Source organism: Mercenaria mercenaria, chromosome 18 (genome assembly GCF_021730395.1).
Source record: "Mercenaria mercenaria strain notata chromosome 18, MADL_Memer_1, whole genome shotgun sequence".
NCBI lineage: Eukaryota > Metazoa > Mollusca > Bivalvia > Venerida > Veneridae > Mercenaria > Mercenaria mercenaria.
This window is the reverse complement of record NC_069378.1, coordinates 34,258,619-34,274,249: the sequence shown is the minus strand read 5'-3', so window position 1 is coordinate 34,274,249 and position 15,631 is coordinate 34,258,619. Positions and strand designations below refer to the sequence as shown.

Genomic DNA, 15,631 nt, shown 5'->3' with positions numbered 1-15,631 from the left:
AAACCATGTTGAGGAGCTCTGGGTACTTTTAGAAATCACATGGTTCTACTTGCTGTCTGGATGTGAGAGTGCAGTAATTTACATACATAATTATATAGTAAACAAAGTTTGAGGGGTATATTAGAGTGAGCTTGTCGGTCTGTCAGTCAGTCAGTCCATGGTTTTCATGGTTTCCGGACAATAACTCATGAAATGCTTTACAGATTTAAATAATATTTGGTATACAGATGTAATATCATAAAATACAGGTCAAGGTTGCAATGACTTGGAACAGTTAAAACAGTTGCCTGATGATAACTTGAGAAAGCTTTAGCCTAGGATCAAAGATTTTGGTACACAGGTGCAAAATTTATACAGGCCAAGTTTGACTTGGAGGCCAGTAGGTCAAATGTCAAGGTCAGAATGATCCAGTACAAATAAATGGTTTCCGTATGATTACTTGAGAATGCTTGGGCCTAGGATCATAAATTTTTGTACACAGGTGTAACATCACAAAATACAGGTCAAGTTCAACTTTGAGGTCAGTAGGTCAAAATCAAGGTCACAAAGACCCAGAATAATTAATCAGTTTCTGGATGATAACTTGAGAACGCTTGGGCCTAGGATCATGAAAGTTGATATGGGGTTAGTCATGAAAAGCAGATCACCTCTGTTAACTTTGACGTCAGTAGACAGTAGGTGATTGGTCAAGTTCACATTGATCTGGAACAGTAGAACTTTTTTTGCAGGGTTGACAGATTTAAACCATTTTTAAAACACTGGTGTAACATCATCAAATATAGGACAAGTTCATCTTTCGCTTGCTTCTGTGACCAGGCCGTATTGTGGGTGGGGGGGGGGTATAATTTGTCACTCCTGTGACAGCTCTAGTATGTACTTCATTCTGGATTCATCACTTTGAACTTATTTTATCTTTTTTATTTCATCTCAGCAAAAAACATTTTTTTTCACCTAGCAACCATTGTGCAAGGTGGCTCACTATACAGTAGTAATTGTGTACCAGTACTTTGTTATAGTTCAAAATCATGCTTTCAGCAAGAAATGGCCATCCTATCCTTCATACAAACTCATCAAGGTTACTGACTGATAAAATGTTGAACTACTTTCAAACCACTTGTCTAGTGATATACTGTCTATGTGTAATTAAGAGACAGGTAAAAGGCAGCATGGTGTCTGTCAATCAAAAATCATCACAAACTCTTTTAAATATTCTGGAGCTTATTTTATGGATTTTATTATTACATCTATCTTAAAAATTGAATCCAAAGGGAAATATATTTCCCATTTATTTAACTTTTAAAATACATACTCCCAGGAAAAATGCCCTTTTGGTCAATGTAATTTTAAATTAACATATGGTCCGGATAGTTCTTGCTGTGTCTTGATGACATTTAAGCCCTGCAACTGTTTCTACAAATCTTTGCCGCACCTGTCACAATTTCAGCTGCCACAGTCATGCTTCTAGGAGAAGTGTTAAATCATGATGGCAAGGATTCTGTTATAATTTCTGTAAACACTGTAACAAAGTGTCTCTGATTTTGATCCTCACAGTCTCGTCTCCACCACACATGATATGTGTAGATCCCTGCTCCACTTGTATCAATGTGTCATCATTTGGCTGAAAAACAACAGAAACACATGATAATCTAACAATACATGTTGCTGATAATAATTTCACTTGATCTCTTTCTAAGAGGTTATTAACTTGTGGTTATGGTTGTAGAATTTTTTTTCAAGAATATCATGTTTACAGGGTACTTTTTCAGTTAATGGTAGTGCATATTATTAAAGAATAAGTCCCAACACAATTAAATGGCAAAATAAAGGTCAACAAAAATTTGCAATCTACAGCAATTTCACAATACTGTTACTTTTTATCTTTTTTAACACAGTATAAAAATTACAGTTAGGCACATACCAAATGAATTATAGAGCCATCATCACTCTCTTCAAGTTTTATATCCGTAATTCCTTGCTGGAATAATAACATACAAATACATTCAGTTGATACTAATACAGAGAAAATAATGTTATAAGGGAACAAACAACTATTCTTATTTAGCCAAAACAGTCATGTTAACCCTTACCCTGCTAAATTTCTATAATGAACTTATCCATCTTTCAATTTGGACAGTGCCATTAACTGTTAAAAGGGGTGCATACCAAAAAGATACTGACCGAATGGTGAACTGTGCAGATCTTGATCAGACTGCATGGATGTGCAGGCTGATCATGATCTGCACTAGTCGCAAAGGCAGAAGCAATTGTGTCCAGCCTGGTAAGGGTTAACATAAACTGAGTGAATTTCCATATTTAAAGAGTTTTCCATTAATTTACATTCAATTTTTATATTATAACTTAAATCTTTCGACATTCGTTACTATTTAAGTTTATTTTTTGGTTATTACATTGGCAGATCAAACTGAATACAAAATGTCAACTGTGAAAGACACAAGAGATATCTAATAACAGCAAGCTTGGCTATTTGTGTCCCTTCATTATTAATACTAGCTTACATACAAAAGCTTTACCAAATTAAGTTGAAGAAGGGGAATAATTTTGTAAACTGTAAGTTGAAAAAAGGGAGATAATTTTTAAACTGTATATTAAAAAGGAAGAATAATTTGGTAAACTGTGTATGTCAGAGATATAGAACCTGGTTTAGAATAGTCATTTTATGATGCTGAAATATTTGAAAGCATTCCCTGTAACAGTTCCTGAGAAACCTGCTTGCATGCGACATTTTCACAAAAAAACCAAAGTACAATTTTGCCAAAATGCAACCCATAGTTATAAAACATGTCACCTGTGGCAATTTCATGATGCCGAGGACAGGTGTAAACTCTAAAAATTGGTAAGGCAGTTCCTGAGAAGAACCATATAATGCAAAGCTTTCATAAAATTTCAAAGCTGAAAGAAGCATAATTTTCATAAAGTTAAAGTCAGAGTCATTGTACTTATCCTGGGAGGTCACCTAATAACATCAAAGACATATGTGCAGTTTGAAAGTATTTGGTCAGGTAGTTTTTGAGAAAACTGCTTACACACAAAACTTCTGTGACACAGACACTGAGAAAAAGGATAACAAAAGCTCTACTATTTAAAAACAAGAGGGTCATGATGACCCTGGATCGCTCACCAGAGTAATATGAGCTACATGTTTCAAATGTCAAACTGATGATTTTTAGAAATGTTTTGGAAAATTTTCCGATGTACAATCAAGTAACCCCTGGGGCGGGGCCAATTTTACCCCGGGGGTCATGATTTCAACAGTTTGTAGAAGTCTACTAGGCAATGTTACATATCGAATATCTAAGATCTAGGCCTTCTGGTTTATTTTAAGCAAATTCATGAAGATTTCCCCATGTACAATCAAGTAACCCCTGGGGCTGGGTCAATTTGACCCTGGGGGGGGGGGTCAAGTTTGAACAAATTTTGTAGAGGTCCACTAGGCAATGTTACATGTCAAATATCTAAGCTCTAGGCCTTCTGGTTTATTTTTAGAAAATTTTGAAGATTTTTCTATGTACAATTAAGTAACCCCATGGGGTGGGGCCAATTTGACCCCGGGGGTCATGATTTGAAGAAATTTTGGAGAAGTCTACTAGACAATGCTACATGTCAAATATCTAAGATCTAGGCCTTCTGGTTTATTTTTAGAAGTTTTTTGAAGATTTTCCTATGTAAAATCAAATTACCCCTGGGGCGGGGTCAATTTTGACCCTGGGGGTCATGATTTGAACAAATGATGTAGAGGTCCACTAGGCAATGCTACATGTGAAATATCTAAGCTATAGGCCTTCTGGTTTATTTTAAGAAAATTTTTGAAGATTTTTATATGTAAAATCAAGTGACCCCTAGGGCGGGGTCAATTTTGACCCCGGGGTCATGATTTGAACAACTTTAGTAGAGGTCCACTAGGCAATGCTACATGTCAAATATCTAAGCTCTAGGGCTTCTGCTTTTTGAGAAGAAGATTTTTTAAGATTTTCCTATGTAAAATCAAGTGACCCCTAGGGCGGGGTCAATTTTGACCCCGGGGTCATGATTTGAACAAACTTGGTAGAGGTCCACTAGGCAATGCTTCACACCAAATATCTAAGCTCTAGGGCTTCTGGTTTTTGAGAAGAAGATTTTTAAAGTTTTTCCTTTCGGTTGCCATGGCAACCAGAGTTCTGCATGGAATTCAATTCTTTGAATAATTTTGTAGAGCTTCACCCAAGGAACATTCCTGTAAAGTTTGGATGAAATTTGTCTAGCGGTTTATGAGGAGATATCGTTTGAAGTAAAAGTTTACGGACAACGGACGCCGGACGGTGAGTGATCCTAATAGCTTACCCTGAGCCTATGGCTCTGGTGAGCTAAAAATCAGGTAGTCGAGCAAAAATAAACAAAAAGGTAAAGGAAAACAAAAGAACAAACTGAAACAGTGTTAAAAAGAAGATAAACAAAATGAATTCATCTCTTCCCAAGAGATAGAACCAGACTTCACAAAATATGTTTCGACTACCTGACATGTCTGGTAAAATTTCATCTAGTCTGGTAAAAAAGGGAAAATTTGCAATAAACACCATTATGATAAGTAATGAACTTTTTTCCTTCTAAAGATTGGCTGTCTTTGATGAACACTGTAAGCACAGAATAAAACAAAGACAAACCTTTGAAAGTGTATCAACAAACACTTTGGTATTGAGGCTTCCAAATATATAAGATTTTGGCTTGACTGGTTTATCTCCTATCTTCTGTTTCTTCTGGTCTGTGGGTAAAGGCTGAAATATGATTCAGGGTATGAACTTTTATGTTGAATATACAGTATTCATTTTATCATTTTCACTAGTTTAATGTGTGCAATATGGTGGGTAGGGCTGTTAACCTTAAAAAATCTTGAGAACATCTGGTATAGCATAGCAATGTCTCTGTCCAATCTGACTAACGTAAAGGATCTGACTAAGGTACACAATCTGACTACAGCACACAATCTGACTACAGCACACAGCACACAATCTGACTACAGTACACAACCTGACTACAGTACACAATCTGACTACAGCACACAATCTGACCACAGTACACAATCTGACTACAGCACACAAAATGACTACAGCACACAAACTGATTACAGTACACACAAACTGATTACAGTACACAATCTACATACAGTACACAGCTGCACACAATCTGACTACAGTACACAATCTGACTACAGTACAAAATCTGATTACAGCACACAAACTGACTACAGTACACAGTCTCAAACCCACATCAAGTCAAGTCAAAAGTTTATTAAATGTAACAAAGGCCTCCGGCCCAAAATACACTACATAATATAGAGTAAGTGGTTCAATCAGATAGTTGTGATCCCACAAAATGTATACATATACACTGATAAGTTGAGATACATATTCATAGATTCAGCACACAGTCGACTAGCAAACATATCTTAATATAATAGTTCTATAGGCTGCTGAATATCATAATTAACTGATCAAACATTATTTAAAAGCTTCTCAAGATACAATGCTGTTTGATATAACACCTTTTCATTATCAGAGCTAACTATGTTATAAAAACTTTGTATACTTCTGTCAGATGAATACCAATTATGAAGATACTGATTACGGATCTCACTAAATTTCTCACATTGAAAAAAAGCATGATATTCACATTCAACAATACTAGTGCTACTTCTATTATAACAAAATTGGCAGATACGAGATTCAAAAGGGGTATTGTTGTGCCTACCAGTTTCAACATGCAGCTTATGGCTTGAACAACGAAATTTTGACATTGCTAGCCTGTATTTAAATGGCAAATTTATTGTAAGGTAACGTTCTGTATTTAATAAAGTTTTAAAATGTTTATAATGGTGACATCTACTTGATCATCGATAGGCTCTTTCCAGTTTTGTGTATTACAATCTATGAGTTTTTGTCGAAAAATACTTAGTCAAATTCTCCAACATCATGTGAAACCCAAACATAACCAAAACCATACAAAAATAACAAGTGTTTGACCTGAGTAGCCCAGGTGATTCTGCCTACGTTATCTAAAGATTTTAGCATACAATAACACCGTTTAGGGTATCTAGAGTTATCCATCTGTATTAGTTAACACCAATACTTAACACAGTTTGAATAATAGGTTATACACATTGGTAGTCTGCCACATTCTCCCAAAACATTTATATTATTCGTTGAGTTTTTTACTCCAAGAAATTTTTTACAAAAATTAGTATGTATGGTTTCTATTTCTGGCGAATATTTATATCCCCAAATCTGAGATCCATAGCAGAGTACTGGTTTTACCATAGCATCAAATAACTGAAACAACTGTTTAATGTTAAAATATCCAAATGGCCTTTGATAGTTATACATAGCATATATCGACTTTTGTGCCTGTGACGCTAACTTTTCTTTAGCTGCTGTCCAAGATAAGGTTGGCGTAAATAAAATGCCCATATACTTATAAACAGTCGTAACGCTAACTAACTGGCCACAGAAAAGCCATCTTTCATTAATTCCCCACCATTTCGAAATACAATTATTTCAGTTTTACTGAGGTTAACTTCCATTCCTGTTGAATTACAAAATTGTTCTATTACGTTGAGTTGTTGTTGTAACTTAAATACATCATTGAGGGGCAAGTGATTCAAAGTCAGTGACCTTAACCAATCGCCCATTGAGGCTCCTAAAACTTGATGCAGTCTTTAAAGTCTGATTTCGTCAAACTTTTTTGCTAGCTTCTAAAAATATACGCTCAAAATATGTACTGTAATATGGTAGATTGTTCAATAAGAGGAGATAGTCACTTGCACAAGTTCACAATGTAATAACAAGGTTTCTATATTATTTTCCTTTGAATTAAGTCACCTGTGAACAAATTAACTTGAATGGACCTCCACATATAATAATTTTCACAGATAATCACGGAAAATGATTCCAAACATACTCCTTACCTCTAGGATATATTTGTTGTCCTTGACAACCAATGAAGCATTCACCATAGATATTGCTGAGCCAGGTTTTATCTCTACTGGTTCCAGTGATGCTGCTAAAGTGGGATCCAGCTCTATACATTCAAACTTTCTTTTCACTGGTAGAGTGATTACCTCCCCTTGTTTATAAGTAATAGGAGCAGATTCCTACAAATAATAAAACCAGAGATAATATCAACATGTTCTAAAACTAAGTTGCAGAAAAAATGAAGGAAACTATATGTACCATATACTCAGTTTCATATATAAGTTGAATTTTTTTCTACTACGATACTGTAATTGTGATAAATACATAATAAAATGGAAAACCAAAACATGCAGCTAAACATTTTTGATAACAGATCGTATATTAAAACAAATGAAATGCCATTTTCAGCAGTATGTAAGTTATGAAATGGTGGCCAGTTACTTTAACCAGTGCTTATGGATTCTTGTCCAGCAATGGCTCACATTTTGCAAGCAACTGAAATCTTCCAAACATGAATCTGAAGTAAAGGAGTTTCAACACACACTGTCTTTGGTCAACTCTTGTATAATGATCAAACTTGCAACATTCTGTTTTATAGTCTCCTGCTAATCATCATGCACCTTTTACTTCAGCATAATTTGATGGATATTAAACCAACTTCTCTGACGTGATGATAGGATTAAAATTTGTCTATTCCAATTTGAAATCAATTAGCAAATGGTAGCCTTTAAAGTACTAAAGTTACAGTTAAATCTCTTGATAATTATGGTCACAAATGACGAAGGGACACATACAGTGGAAAATACTTTGAAAAAAAATAAAGCAAAAATATGGAAGAGGTTGTATAAAGCACACTCACAGAACAGCAACAACACAAATTTCACACCCTAACAAATAACAAAATAACTTACAGAGCTAATAACCAGATCTGGCCTCTGTGACACTGAAGTGGGTGGGGTGGTGTAACTCTCAGCTACAACTAGATGTTGAGGTCTCAGATCTTTTACAAGTTTGTTGGCTTGAGAAAAACTCAAACTGGTGTCTATTGGACAGTAACATACCTAGAGAGTGAACAAAATATCTGTATGTACTAAAAATACTTTCACTCTGACCCCTCGATACAGAGTTTACCACTTTGTGGAGTAAACAGTGAAAAACTTAAATATCTGACTGGGACAGAGCACTGGATACAATTAATTTATTAATGGTGCAGTCACCAAGTATAAATGCAAAATCTGGTGTTTATGAGTTAAAGATGTTCCACGATCTTAATTGCAGCACAATCGTTTTTTGTTTGCTTCCTGCTTCTTTTAAACATGGTTCAAACATCACCTGAAGCAAATTTCCCACAAAATTTTTAACTTAACAATGATTACATCTATGTTCAAAACACATAATACATCTTTTAGACTTTCTATTTCTAAATCCTAGTTTGTGTACAAAAAGTCTTAAACATTGAAATAAGCAGAAATCTCTCTTCATTACTAAATAAGAACAAATCATTTTAAGTTTTAAAGTTCTTATGACTATGCCTAAAATGTAAAATGTTGGAAACAAAATTTACTCTGGAATACCTATAGCTGAGGTTTTGAAGAGGGGTAAAATTTACTTTACTTAGGCCAGTGCAACAGATCTAAATGAAAGATATCACTGACTCATTTCTCTGTTACTTATAAATAAATTCCATAAGATGTTGAAATTTCCACTTATATTTCTATTTACATTCAAATAAAAGTATTTACACAATTTAACAAAAGTCTATGATTGATATAATCAAGTCTTACCCTCATCTGTATTGGCTGGAATGGTCCTAGAGCATCTAAATATGGGTAATCTGGTTCTGAAATGTAAATAAAATGTTTATAATCATTCCATAAATACTGTCCGGCTTAACAAAGAAATAGGTAAGAAAATCAATGACCTACATACTTTAGGCAGCTAATGCCAGCAGTTGGTACTACCAAATGGGGCATCAATATTGAAATTGTGTCATCTAAAATAAAATTTGTTATACTACAGTAAAGCCTGTTATGTGACATCAATTTGTGTCAGATTTAAGGTGTTGGATTATCGTTATCAAGAATATACAGTAAATATATATTTAGACACTTACAGTTACCGTAATTGGTTTAGGTGCTCTTTTGTTAGAAATATCTCTTATAATCATTTTTACCATTCTATAGCTTGATATTATATAACCAAAACAAACAAGAGCTGTCACTAATGGTGACAAATGCCCCCGCAGCACCTTGACCTTTGACCTGGTGACCCCAAAGTCAATAGGGATCATGTACTCAATAAGTACTATCAGCATGTGAAGTCTGAAGGTCCTGGGTGCAGTGGTTTGCGAGTAAAGTGCCTTCATGCAAAAAGTTAACATTGTGACGAACGAACTAATGAACGGACGGACAGTTGAAAACTAATATGCCTCCCTTCAGGGGCATAAAAATATAAAATTATAAACATTTGCATGATTAAATATAACTTGTTCAATTGAAATAAGTTCAACATTTGTGTATATAATAGATCCATGACCAGGTTCAGCACTGTTTCTTTCATCATACTTAAAACAAGAGGGCCATAATGGTCCTACATCGCTCACCAGAGTTGATCTGGTCTACTGACCTAGTTTTTGACATCACATAACCCAGTTTCAAACTTGACCTAAAGATCATCAAGATAAACATTCTTTTATAAAGATTGGGTCACATCTGTGGCCTCTAGAGTGTAACAAGCTTTTCTTTTGATTTGACTGGGGGACCTAGTTTTTGACACCATATGACCCAGATTCCAACTTTACCTAGAGGTCATTAAGACAAATACTCTGACCAATTCTCATGAGTTTCAAACCTACTCTGTGGACTCTAGTGTTAACAAGATTTTCCTTTGATCTGGCCTACTGACCTAGTATTTGACTCCAGATGACCAAGTTTCAAACAGGACCTAGAGATCATCTATACAAACGTTCTGACCAAGTTTTATGAAGATTGGGTCACATATGTGGCCTCTAGAGTGTTAACAAGGCAAATGTTGACGGACATGGCATGTCACACCATGCCGGACAATGACCAGTCACAATAGTTCACTTTGAGAATTTTGTGCTCAGGTGAGCTTAAAAGATGTCACAGACAAAAGTTGGCTTACCTCACTCAATCACAAGACAAATAACATCCTGCAGACAACTCGCCCTATCAAACAATATGTCGAGCTGCGAACAAGATCGTTCTCATTTCCTAGGCCGTCTTCAGTATGTAGCCTTGGAAGGGTATGTCTATTACATAAATGGTTTTAATAAAAGTATAAAATGTTTTGTATACCTGTAAATATAATGGTGTTTGTTGAAGACTTTCCCCAAAGTTCTATGAAATGAATAACATCTCCTATCCTCAATGACGGATGACCAGTGAACACAATACATGGACATTTGAAATCATTCTGCATATCTGAAACAACAGGAACTTGTAATAACCATCTTACAGAAGAACACAAGACATCCAGTGGAGACGTTGTAAGTGAAAGTCTTGGCAAGGTGTATGTTTCCCACAACACAAGCTTTCTAAGTTAGATCAGTAAGTAGGGAACAAAATATTCAGTGAAGAAGATGTAAGTGAGAATCCTGGGTGAGTTGTATGTGCTCCATGATAATTGACAAAATATTTATAAACCTAACAAACTAAAATACCAGTAGCTGTTATAATTTGTAACTAAACCTTAAAATGTTGTTTGACATGCAATTTGTTTAAGAAATAATTTATAGCAACTATAAATTATTGTGATTCTAATATGTTCTTTATTGTAAAATTTATATCAAATATGATGGAACTGTTTCTTCATGCAAGCATGGCGCCAATAGTAGGTATTTGTTAAAACACGCCAGGACGAGCAACGGTAATACGTCTTGTGGCAGAATTGAGTTTGAGCGAAAACTATTGCGAATTATTCAGCAATGCGAATAACTAATTCAGTATGTGTATAAATTAATCAAAACATTTGTGCAATGTGACATTTCGTATTAAACATGTTATTAAGTAAAATATTTCATGAAATTTGAAAGGGCTATTTCTTGATGCATACATGGCGCTAAATATCACATTGACGTGACGTCAACATAACATCATTGTGATGATTAAAGCATTGTTAGCCGTATTAGAATACTAATTACAGACTGATGATATACTACAGTTCTAAAGGATGACGCAATCTGACCAATTAAATGACAAATACATGTACTTTGATGTTGTTACATGGCCTTTTAACTTACCATGGATGTTGTTACATGGCTTTTAACTTACCATGGATGTTGTTACATGGCTTTTAACTTACCATGGATGTTGTTACATGGGCTTTTAACTTACCATGGATGTTGTTACATGACTTTTAACTTACCATGGATGTTGTTACATGGGCTTTTAACTTACCATGGATGTTGTTACTTGGCATTTTAACTTACCATGGATGTTGTTACATGGCTTTTAACTTACCATGGATGTTGTTACATGGCCTTTTAACTTACCATGGATGTTGTTACATGGGCTTTTAACTTACCATGGATGTTGTTACATTTTTAACTTACCATGGATGTTGTTATAGTGTCTGAGTCTTCCAAGACTAACAAGCTGAAAATAAAGTTCAAAAATATATACATTCCAGGGATAAGTTATGTGTACAAAGTTTTATATTGCCTGTAATTCTATGAGGCCATAACAAATATAAACATTATCTAAAACTAGATGTGTGTCTAATGGAATCAATTGTGCTCATACTCACTGTCACTGTATGGTCACATGTTACGTGTTGACAATGTAAGACAAAGTTAACTTTCATACTACCTGGGGAAGAAAGGGGTTAGAGGAACTGAAAAAAACTTTTTTTGGTGGGGGTGGGGGAAGGGCGTGAAGGAAGAAAATTCCAGAGGAAACCTCTGGTGCACATTTTCACATTCTCAATAACATTCCAATAAAGTTTCATGACTCTACTTTCTGAGATAGATATGTACATCACAAACTTTTATGCCCTTAATGTATATTTTTGAATTAGTCAAGGGCCATAACCCTTGTCTTGCAGAGTGAAATCCAAAACAAACCACCATGTGCATAGCATCACATGCTGAATAATATTCCTGTAAGGTTTCATGACTCTAGGTAGAATACTTTATGAGATAAGTGCAACACAAATTTTTAGACACTTTAAGCTTAAAGCTTTATTCTACAGTCAAGGGCCAAAACTATGGTCTGGTTATAAACTAACTGACCATTGGTTCATGAGAAACAGATTTTGGTAAGAGCTGTTGTCAAACACAAATACTGTAAGTGTATATGAATTCGCGGAGACAAATTTTCGCTGTACGGTCACTTTTAGGCATCGTAGATATGTTCATGCAATTTTGAATTCGCGGAGACATAGGCTTAAAATCATAAATTCACGCACGGCAAAATATCCACTCAAGGGAGGCTACTACAAGAGTTTTAACTCGTATAAAACTCGGACAAATCGGGATAACGTCATAGGTACATAAGCCGTGACATGCTATACGTATAGTTTATAGACATAAAAATTGTGTTTCAATCAACACCTACATATACAAACAATCAAAGAGGTATTGATTATAGTCAACATATGTCGAGCTTCATCAAAAAAATATGCAAACAAAAATACCTGGGCAGTTTATAAAAGGATTGAATTGAAAACCAATTAAATCAACAATAGAAATTACATCTGAATAGCAAATGTTTTCACAGCTGACAGAAAGTGATCTAATGATCATTTATCGAGTTTGATGGTTTTGAATGTTTGACACTTTTTGTTTGTGCATGTTTGCAAGTGTATAACTCGAATTGTTGTTTTTGTTGTTTGTTTTTTTCAATAATTAAATAAATTACAATAACTAACTAAGTTGTTTATATTCATTATATACATGAAGGTACAAATGTATAATGACAGCTCATGCATTTTTTTACAGACCAGATTGAGATGGTTCACACTTGCATGAAAATATGACTTCTAAGCAGAAATGTGTGTAGAAATAATCGCGGTAATCTTGAATTCGCGGACTGCCGATCACCGCGAATATCGCGAAAATTTGAAGCCCTACAGTTCCAACATCGTTTTTTTTTTTTGTAAGCTTTGGAGGCAAGGTGTTTTTTATTGAAAATTTGCACATTCTGATATACGTAAATTGATTTCAGTCTGACATGTACATATATAAGACTGCAACTCCTCAGTATGAATCAGTAACACTGCTACACTAACTGCACATACTATTTAGAATTCCAATTCTAATGCAAACAAGAGTGCCAGAATGTCACAATATACGCCCGTCACAGCAAATTTCTTTACTCTAGCACCTGTATTTGCAAATGGAATTTTAATTTTGTGGTTGTTTAGTAATCATTGTAAGTCATTTGTTTTTCTAAGTCCACAAAAAAACTCCTTACCAGGTAGAGATACCTTAAAATACACCTAAAATTTGAAAGTAACATCCATGTTGTACCACAGAAATGTGGTCTTGTTTTTTCCCTACGGTCAATTATAAAAAAGTTACAATATAAGTTATTTATAGTAACAACTAAGGGAAGATAATCTTAAAAAAAAAAAAAAAAAAAAATCCCCAAAAAATTGTAAGTCCACACAAAAATCTTTACCAGGTAGAGATTAGTCAAAATACACCTCATAATTGGATGTAGCATGCATGTTGTACTACAGAAAAGTGGTCTCGATTTTTCCCTACAACTAATAATGAAAAAGTTACAATATAAGCTATTTATAGTAACAACAAAGGGAAGTAATTCTAAAGAAGGGAATTGCGCATGACACTTTGTCTCATGATGGTGTATAATTGTGCCAAGTTACATCAAAATCCCTCCATGCATGAAGAAGAAATGCTTCGGACAAAGTCATTCTTGTATCTATCTTTGGCCTCTAAGTGTGACCTTGTCCTTTGACCTAGGGAGCTGGTTCTTGCGCATGACACTCCGCCTCGTGGTGGTGAACATTTGTGCAAAGTTATATCAAAATCCCTCTACGCATGAAGAAGAAATGCTCCGGACAAGGTTTTCATTCTTGTATCCTTTGACCTCTAAGTGTGACCTTGACCTTAGACCTAGGGACCTGGTTCTTGCGCATGACACTCCGCCTCATGGTGATGAACATTTGTGCCAAGTTATATCAAAATCCCTCCATGCATGAAGAAGATATGCTCCGGACAAAGTTTTCTTTCTTGTATCCTTTGACCTCTAAGTGTGACCTTGACCTTAGAGCTAGGGACCTGGTTCTTACGCACGACACTCCGTCTCATGATGATGAACAATTTTGCCAACTTTCATCAAAATCCCTCCATGCATGAAGAAGATATGCTCCGAAAAAAGTCATTCTTGAATTTGACCTTTGACCTCTAAGTGTGACCTTGACCTTAGACCTAGGGACCTGGTTTTTGCGCATGACACTCTGTCTCATGATGGTGAACAACTGTGCCAAGTTTCATCAAAATCCCTTCATGCATGTAGAAGATATGCTCCGGACAAAGTCTGTGGACGCCGCCCGCCCGCCCGCCAGGGGCGTTCCCATAATACGTCCCGTTTTTCAAATGGGCGTATAATAAAAAACAAAATTCACAAATAATGACTTTGTCTTAAGCCATGTCATCTGACAGTTGGACACGGAGCCAGAGTAGAACTGCGTTTAAGATTAAACTTTAGACCAATATGCTTAATGGGCACAGTAGAATTCTGATTAAGCTCATTTCAATAAAAATAATATCAGAGGACTGGTGTAAACTGTTTAAGAATGAGACTGACATATATGGGTAAAGTGGAAAATTGGCTCTTGTCAAGTTTTAAAAGTTTTCATAAAATTATGTGAAACCGGTCCATTTCAACATTATTCAAACAGTAAGGAGAACAAGGGGCCTGATATGTTTTTTTCACTCCTCAGCATTAGGGAATGGAGGTTCTGGTAGATAAACTCTGGATTGTTGAAAAGAACACAACTGGAAAGTGGTGTGATATGTTTATTCATACCTCACCATGAGGGAATGGAGGCTCTGGGAGATAAACTTTGGGCTGTGGGGAAGAGAAAAAGGAAGGGGTGTGATACATATATATTCATACCTCAACATTAGGGAATGGAGGCTCTGGGAGATAAACTTTGGGTTCTGGGGAAGAGAAAAAGGAAGGGGTGTGATATATATATATTCATACCTCAACCTTAGGGAATGGAGGCTCTGGGAGATAAACTTTGGGTTGTGGGGAAGAGAAAAAGGAAGGGGTGTGATATATATATTCATACCTCAGCATGAGGGAATGGAGGCTCTGGGAGATAAACTTTGGGTTGTGGGGAAGAGAAAAAGGAAGGGGTGTGATATATATATCATACTACTGAGGAATGGAGCTCTGGAGATACTTGGGTGGGAGGAAAGAGGTTGTATAATTTTGTATATTCATACCTCAACATTAGGGAATGGAGGCTCTGGGAGATAAACTTTGGGTTGTGGGGAAGAGAAAAAGGAAGGGGTGTGATATATATATTCATACCTCACCATGAAGGAATGGAGGCTCTGGGAGATAAACTTTGGGTTGTGGGGAAGGGAAAAGGAAGGGGTGTGATATATATATATATATTCATACCTCAACATTAGGGAATGGAGGCTCTGGGAGATAAACTTTGGGTTGTGG

The 15,631-nt window shown here is 35.6% G+C and overlaps 1 protein-coding gene across 1 annotated transcript in view; it reads right to left on the bottom strand.

The window, feature by feature from the left end:
- Positions 1-1,217: 1,217 nt before the first annotated feature.
- Positions 1,218-15,631, bottom strand: part of LOC123538375 (integrator complex subunit 9-like) — a 35,587-nt gene continuing 21,173 nt past the window's right edge. The window contains exons 13-20 of the mRNA XM_053530704.1: positions 11,536-11,578; positions 10,280-10,405; positions 8,747-8,802; positions 7,874-8,023; positions 6,956-7,141; positions 4,659-4,769; positions 1,919-1,975; positions 1,218-1,618 (exon numbers count right to left, since the gene is read on the bottom strand). Of these exons, the coding sequence (XP_053386679.1) occupies positions 1,499-1,618; positions 1,919-1,975; positions 4,659-4,769; positions 6,956-7,141; positions 7,874-8,023; positions 8,747-8,802; positions 10,280-10,405; positions 11,536-11,578 (849 nt within the window). The 3' untranslated portion in view covers positions 1,218-1,498. The remainder of the gene's footprint in view (positions 1,619-1,918; positions 1,976-4,658; positions 4,770-6,955; positions 7,142-7,873; positions 8,024-8,746; positions 8,803-10,279; positions 10,406-11,535; positions 11,579-15,631) is intronic.